The following is an 8,505-nucleotide window of genomic DNA, read 5'->3' as shown; positions in this document are numbered from 1 at the left end:
TCTGTACATATTTCTACAACCACTTTTAATTCAATGTTTTGTCGGTGTAGTTTTCATAAAAGCCCTCTTAGAGTCGTGAATTTGTGTTGTGAAAATTTTCAACCAATAAACTGTCTTGTCTGTGAGGAGCGATACTGTCAGAGTTACGAGATATTTGCGTCCTTACGAATCATAATTTAACAGTATATAGACAAAGAAAATCAAAGCAAAGTTTCCTACGTTTTTGCAGTCAATGCGGAGATGATATAGATCCCTGTAGCGAGGCGGAGACGTTCTCGGTAGAGGAGACGCTGACTATGTCGACGACAACGACGACGAAAAAGGTGCTACGAAATGATACATTTATTTTAAAATCATACATCAAAAAACTATTTTGAGAAGCACATTGTCACAAGAGTTACAACATTTAGAACAAGAACAATATCTCACCCTTTCTCGCGCACGCGCGCGCTTCCAATTTGCTTTAAATCTATTTTTAAGATACCTTACTTCAAATCAAAACAATTCATTTATAGGTGTACAATATTAGAAAACGACTTTGTAAATTAAAACATGTAAAATTTAATATGAATATTTCAAGGTCACAAAATAATATAACATTTATTAAGTTTGGTATAACTGATATAATTATAATAAAATATTTTTTCATTGACATTTATTGCGAATGGAAAATGAAGACGTTATTTACACAAACGTCTAAACATTATTTTATATATTAGTTATTAATATATATATATAACTCGTCAAAGTGTTTGCTAGAAAGAGAGCGTTTCTTTTGTTTCAGATGTGGACGAGAGAACAATGTTTACATCAGAGTGCGGGTATCGGCGGTGATATTGGACCAAAGCACCGACGACCAAAGAGACCAGGAAGTCGAAGGAAGGATGAGGGCAGGAGCAACAGTGTCGATAGCGGATCGAGTGAAGATCCGTCCGATCCTCGGCGAAGATCTTCGCCGATAATTATTACCGCCAGTCTCACCATACCCATGTCCGACGCGTTTACCTTGAACCTCGACGACCCGGACATTCCTTACATCGAGGAAGCACCAAGGCAACCGAGCGCTCCCCCGAGGCGACAGAGGCAAAGATCCATTTCCGGTTGCAGCGAAGGTTTGTATTTTCTATTGCATATCATTTTGGTCAATCTTACGAAATACAAACGCACGCACATCTCGTGATAAAATGATGAATGAAATAAACAAAGTTTCTAATGTGTGTCTCAGGAGGACGACACGGAAGTGACAGTGCCGTGGGTTCCTCGGCGACCCTATCAGGCGATCAAGCGTTGAGTTCCCCGCCCTCGTGGGCGTCGTCGCCTCCGGCGAGTCCCGACAGTGCGGTCACCGCTGTTTCATACATCCCGGATCAGCAGGCGGTTCTCCAGAGAGTCTCATTCACGACCTCGAGTGAGGTAAAGCAGGTCAACAGATCCACTGGCCAGCAGGAGGCAAGTAGAAGTACAGCGGTGCCATACACGCCAAGCATCACTAGTATCGGAGGTGCGGTTTTGAGGTGAGTGTCCTGTTGCCTGCTGCTACGGTTACCTCAATTCTTTGCAAAGTTCTGCACATTGAAATTAATCCATAGGGGAGCTTTCCTCTCTGCAATCATTCACTTTCGTCCCCATCTACTGCACACAAGCACCTACTATATTATATAAATATTTACAGGAATTTTACCTTTGTTAGCAACATTAAAATCATTTTACGCGCTCAACATTACTAAACAAACAAGTAATATAAGTATAAATATATGTATATTAAGGCCCGTATTCTGAATCATCTTTTATCGATAAAAGCGCCTCTAAAAGTGGCTTGTAGTGGCGCTTTTGTCAATAAAAAAAGATTTTGCATTAAAAATTGCATTAAAAAATTCTGCTCGTACTCTATACGAACTAACGCAAACATACGCTCGCGTGATTCAGGTCCAAGACCGCCGATATCGAAAGAATGCTACAGATCTCGCGGTCAGATGTCGAGCCCGCGAACTTGCAAACGAGCAAGAATTCGACGGTGACCTCCAGCGAGAGCAAAAAGTACACCAAGAGGCGATACACGGACTCGAGGCATCAGACGCGCCATATACCCGATGCCAACACCTTGGCTGGCAAGACACCACTTGGCGAGACATCCACGTCGGCGACTTCGCCTTCCTCCTCCGCCTCTTCGACAGTATCGACGCAGAAGCAACGCGTGCCGGCGCAATCGGTGTGGAAGAGGCGAGAATTGATCTCCAGTGCTCCAAAAGATAGGGAGGGATACTTTTAATTTATTATCTGCGATTACATATAATATCGAATCGAGATTCGAAATTGCTTGTCGAATTATCTACATTATTATTTTTATAATAATTTAGATTATTATCAAACCCCTTTTCTTCCAATGTGTACGTCAGATCTATAATGTAATTTAATATCGATATAATTGAAAGATACACGAAAAGTTTTAACGCTCATGGACATCTTTTGCAATACGCCGCTTTTTCAACTAACTTTACAATAAAATATTTAAATTATTCTAGCAAAAAGAGATTTCTAAAATTAACATTGTACGTCACAAAAAAAAGGAACTCTAAATTTCCTTCCTTTTCGATGACAAATCTTAAATTTATTATTGTAAATAGAGTACCCACATCTCACGAAATCTCGTAACATGATGTTCCGAGCAAGGCACATCTTTTATTTCTTGTATAGCCTTCTTTTTCTTTTATTTTACATTGTTTTTAGAGATAGCAATACGGTACTTCGTACCTTAGGAACAAGAAGAAGCAAGGATATAGAGATAAACGTTATAAAAGAAAAATATAGAAAAAGTGAGAGAGGGGAAAATTAACAGCTATCTTAATTTCATATAAAAATGGTATAGTGATTATTAAATATACAAAGTCACATTGAAAACATAAATAATTGTTGAGGTTATTTTATATATATTTATAAATATGAGGTTGAAGAAATGGCTGAGAAAAAAGAACGTGCGAGAAAAACTCTTTCACCAAAATGTATTTAGAGTTTTCTGGCATGTACTAAACCTTACCGTTAAAACTCTCCACATATGTACAATAGTTGAAAGAAACTTAGAATTGGCTTACTATGTGAATGCTGAAATATATTCTATATATATTTACTCAAAGATATTCTATGAAAGAAAAACGTTTGAGGAAAGAGAGAGATATTTTTCTCGCAAAATGGAATATTTTCCAATTGCTGTCGTCGAGCTATACGATCCCCATTCTATCATGAGGTTTTGCTATCTCTGAAAACAGTGCACTGTCCTTGATTCATTCATGATGAAAATTATATCTCTTTACTTTCATACACACAATCTCGAATTTCGATTCAACAAATGGTATAGTCACTGCCGATCAAGCGTGGCCCGGAAAAGTGTTCCTTAATACATTTCTCATGATCTCGCAAGATCGCACGATTTGATATCGCGAGATATTTGTTGGTTCCTATACTAGTGCCGTCCTCGTGTTCCCGAAGGATCTCCGTGACGAAATGCGCATTCTCGTTTCACGACGAGGTTTTATCGACCCTTCGACCGGTCGGACGGACCTTGACAAAGTTAAATAACACGTACTCGAAAGGACAAGAAAATTGGCGTGAAAAATATACATAGAACTGATTATATCTTCTCTACTTCTCGCGACAGAAACACTAATCGACACTAATTATCGCGAGCTTGATGTCAGCCAGAAAATTATTACCTTCGCTGTACTCACCCGATGGCATCTGATGATAGTGATGAGAAATTTGAAATTTCTTCGTCTTTTCTAATTTGTCCTCTCTACAACATTATTATCGTGAAATGTCGTGAGAGACGCGTTATATTATATTATATTATATTATATCAGTGTCGTTAGTTTTCTTTTCCAGTGTCTGTAAGTTAATAAATAAAAGTTGATTTTTTTACTATGCGTTGTCTTATTTCAACCTAGTCAGATCAAATCCATTTGATGGACAAGATAAAACATTTTTAATACTTTTCAGTTCTTTGCCTAAATTATATTGCTATATCTATAACGGAATACTATATCACAATGAAAAGAATGCAATTTCCAATTAAAACGTAATAATACTTGCTGTATTAGATTTAATAACTTTAACGTACATGTATATGCATACGTATATGTTCGAGAATCCTGTTCTGGAAATTTTCATTTATTATGTTAATTGATGAGGAATATTGTACATCCTGTAAAAAAAATGAAAAGTCTACAAGAACAATAAAAACCACGTCTGCGTTTTATTGAAACTCGTTTATTATCCAATTTTTTACGTGCCGTCCTTGACAAGCATTTGAATAGCATTTACACAATCAATATTATTAACGCAATATATTGTGTCAATAATATTAATATACGACCATTAAACGACCAATATCACGCGTAATATGAGGTATATTGTATAATAATATCGATCGTGTAGTCACTTTATATCACGTTATCAATAATATCATTGAGTACGTACAAACTTTACAAAAACAGCTGACTTAAGAAATAGATAGGTGCAAATGTGATTATAAACATATCGTTCGCTTTAGAAGGTAAACGGATATTTGCGTATAGTATATACATTATATACGATTACACATTATTGATTCCGACTCACTATCTAAATAACAGAAGTTAACTATTAACATTATCTAGTATGAACGATAACAAGGAAATTAAATATGTCACAACAATATTGTAGGATGATATAAAGAATGTGATATTTGCAATGAGAACTTTGCACCAGCATAAAGTGGATATTTTAAAACCACTTCCTTTCTAATTTAACCATTCGAATGGATTTTACGTTTATAACAAATTGACAATAGACGTAACACAAGTTACTTTTTCTTTTGCTTTTCTTTAGGAATGAAATAATAAATCCAATGTAATTGAACAACCGATTCTTAAAACAATGATATTTATATCACTTTTGTATTATCTCAACAAGTTGAATATTTTCCCCTTCATATAATTAAAATTATTATGGTAGAACATAATGAAATGAGAAATTCATTTTAGTCTGAAACAAAATTATCTTTGCTACAGTAATTTTAACCTATTATTGCAATATGCTTGCTATTAGAGTATACTGGAACAAATAATCCGGTGGTACCTTTTGCAAAGGTTTCAATACAAGAGTTTATTGTGTACTTAGGGAGTCGCGACTGATCTCGCTACGTTCGACTTACCAGATAAACCTAAAACTTAACTTCTACACTTTGATTAATTTCGTGTTCGTACGACTGTTTTGTGAGGGCCGTAGGATAATAAATTAAACATCTTGCATATATAAACAAACATTCATTTAGGAAAACATCTCGATGGATTGAGAAGACGATCTTAAACGCTCATAATTCGCGACACTAACATTTTACCGAGGCCGACTTTCTCTCCCGAACAGTGTCATATAAATATTTGTGTAAAAATAAAAATACGCTGATTGTATTATACAATGTAACAATAATTACAATAGAAAGAAATTGTAAGCGATGAAATATGTTTAATAATACTATTCGGATAGAAAAACAAATGCGTATCACAATCTTTACAACATGAGACACGCAGATAATAAACTTTTGTATTGCATATGTAAATACATATACATAGATATGTATATTCTCTCTCTTTCTTTCTCTCTCTCTCTCTCTCTCTTTCTCTCTCTCCTCCCTTCCCCCCTCTCAGACACACATACATACGTACATACATGTATATAGAGAGATATGTGTATTATATAATATATATTATATTAAAACAACCACTATATAAAATATAAATATATATATTTATGTATTTATATATCTCTTTTTCTCTTGCCGTTTTCACAGCTAGCTGCCTACATAGGGCTGGACGGATGCAATGCTGTATTTTCACTTTTCTCTCGCGACGAGGAAAAGTAAAACTTTTACTAAAACTAATAATATACATAATATAAAAGAAAACGTGAAAATATGAAGGGAAGGAAAGAAAGAAGAAAAGAACATATCACGTATCTTGCGACTTTTGATCACGGCAATCCGTTATGCCGAATAGTAATAATCAACGATTAAGTTTGTCAAGAAAAGCTATATTCTTTACAATATAGAAAGGAGCTTGATTTTTGCAATGCTAGTTTAATCTAACCAATTCCGGAAATTTGCTGTTAAATAATTTTATCAATTGTAAAATTCAACGTGTAACACTTAAAGTGCTATAATTTTCGATACGATTAGCGTTAATTGGTGCAATTAATCTTTAATTATCAATCAAAATTATTTTTATTAAACTAAAGTAGATTACGCACCTTACAAATCGAATAATAAATCAATGAAATAATATCATTTTCAAAGCACACAACAATTTCTACGTAATAGATGTAACGTATCATGAATATTACTTTAATAAAACACGCGTTCAGCCAAACAATAATATTATAAATGAATATTAATACTAATTATTATGAAGTACTTGATTGGACGGAGAAGTATTAATAATACTAACAACAATACGTAATTATACCATTAATATTCATATATTAGGTCAAAAAATGTTCAACAAGTCAATTATAAAATTCGGTAACGGTTCATTGCCGTGTATGTCTTACATTATGTAAAAGTTTATACATATTTTTAACAATTTCTTTCACAATCTAACAATCTCTGTCCTTTGAACTTTTGAAAATATGAAAATATTTTCGAGAATTATCGCAATTACTAATGAAATTCAATGGTAGATGTACGATATCTAGTATGGTCAAATTAAAACATAATTTTGTAACAATTATTTCGGTTTTATGTGTATATATCTAACGAATGGAGAAATCCGATATTAAACAGTTTTAATTTAATTTAACCATTTTAATGTACAATTAAACAATTTGACATTTGAAATCGTGCTAAATAATGAAGCAATGGTTCTTTATTGCATTTTGAATTTTTGACGATTAGGTAATAAAAGAACTTTCCACATAACTGAAATAATCATGTTTTATCACAAGTAAAATAATTTCTAATATATTTTCATAATAAGATAAGTTGCAAATTTAATTGCATTTAAAGACTCTCTTTTGATAAGTAATAACAAATTTCTCAATAAACAGAAAAGAGTGTAAAATAAAGATGAGACTTGTAATTCGACAGTACGTCAAGTACGAATTTTCATACGCTTATTCGCAAAAATAAACTTTCACAAATAATTTTTAAAGATTGTTATCCACGGTTTTTTTGCTCATTGTCAATTTTACTTTTTGGCATGTAGAATTACTTATACAAGGCAAGAGAGTAAGATGGATTAAGATAGAATAGAATTATTTAACAAATCAACACAAAATTAACCAAGTTTCGCTATCACGTTATGTTTGTCGATTTCTATTTCGTAATTGTACATATATTATTTGTAAAATTTGTGAAACACGTAGTAAAGCCGATTTTTTATTTACTGTAAATGTATACGAGCAATTTTTGTAATGATAGATGTTTCAGGCATTTATCGACATGTAAATTAAAGTCGACTTTTTTTATTCGACATTTTGTAAAATTCATGTGCGTTCAGTATGCGTGTGTACTTTTATGTAAAGTTTTCTCAACTATTAAAAATGCTACGTCATTAGAAATGATAACAGAATAATTGTTTATTTCCTTCAACATATGATCTATTTTAGTCCATCCTATTCTGTCCCTTTTTTACTTTAGAGTTTACTTGTACTCCATTAGTCCACTTACGAATGTATGTTGTGTAAAGATATTGTAGAAAAATTGGAAAGATTCTAGTACTCAACAAGTCAGCATTAATCGTTTGATATTCAACTCAGGTAGCTTCGGAGAGTTCCGGCGATTATTGATCGTAACACAAGCTTATTTACATTCTGTTGTCGTAACATTATGCCAAACTCGCCAACGACTTGGTTCGCGCCTTTGGAACATATTGAAAGTTTCATCATCGAAAGTACGGATGGCGTGATTACCATATCATCGGCCGTGGTGAAGCAGCGAAGATTGTTCGATACGGACTTGATCGCGGCGCGGCCGGTGAGATCAACGCTGGTTAATATTGGAGACCACCTACCGTTAATGGAACATGGAGCTACTTGGAGTAGACGTCTTGTCATCGCCATTCCGTTTCCTATTGCAACAGCCTTAAATGACGACGCGGTGCTGCGTCGTCACAAGCACGTAGCAAACTCTCACGCTGACAACGTGCCGAGAAGAGAGCGTCGGCTAAACTTCCGTCGAATGCGTCTGTATACGCACTTTCTTCTGCGAGCCGTTCCTCGACAGGGTCGGGCTGTGTGTCGAGAAGCCAGGATTATGAATGCCGAGAGGTTTCGGCTTCTTCAGGGAGCTCCTAAGGGGCGAGGCTGTACTAGCCACGCTACCGGAAGTCGCCACCGACGCCGTCGATCCGTTTCCGGCTCCACCGACATACGGCTTGCCGCTGGCGTCTGTCATCGAGATCGTACCACCTGTGACCGAATCAAATTAACGGCGCCATTATTTCTCGCTCCATTCTTCGTGCCGCTAGGATTCTTATACAT

General features: G+C 35.0%; 2 protein-coding genes across 2 annotated transcripts in view; one reads left to right on the top strand and one right to left on the bottom strand.

Moving 5' to 3' along the window:
- The window catches only part of LOC105563497, a 23,120-nt gene extending 20,561 nt beyond the window's left edge, over positions 1-2,559 (top strand). The window contains exons 9-12 of the mRNA XM_012015122.1: positions 230-323; positions 785-1,112; positions 1,226-1,514; positions 1,927-2,559. Coding sequence (XP_011870512.1) covers positions 230-323; positions 785-1,112; positions 1,226-1,514; positions 1,927-2,269 — 1,054 coding nt within the window. The 3' untranslated portion in view covers positions 2,270-2,559. The remainder of the gene's footprint in view (positions 1-229; positions 324-784; positions 1,113-1,225; positions 1,515-1,926) is intronic.
- A 3,929-nt stretch (positions 2,560-6,488) lies between these two features.
- Positions 6,489-8,505, bottom strand: part of LOC105563494 — a 31,732-nt gene continuing 29,715 nt past the window's right edge. The window contains exon 6 of the mRNA XM_012015121.1: positions 6,489-8,433. Coding sequence (XP_011870511.1) covers positions 8,189-8,433 — 245 coding nt within the window. The 3' untranslated portion in view covers positions 6,489-8,188. The remainder of the gene's footprint in view (positions 8,434-8,505) is intronic.

This window comes from Vollenhovia emeryi, unplaced genomic scaffold, assembly GCF_000949405.1.
Source record: "Vollenhovia emeryi isolate VEMERY1.0 unplaced genomic scaffold, V.emery_V1.0 DF939175.1, whole genome shotgun sequence".
In the NCBI taxonomy this organism is placed as follows: domain Eukaryota; kingdom Metazoa; phylum Arthropoda; class Insecta; order Hymenoptera; family Formicidae; genus Vollenhovia; species Vollenhovia emeryi.
The sequence above is the reverse complement of the archived record's forward strand: the minus strand, read 5'-3'. Positions and strand labels throughout refer to the sequence as shown.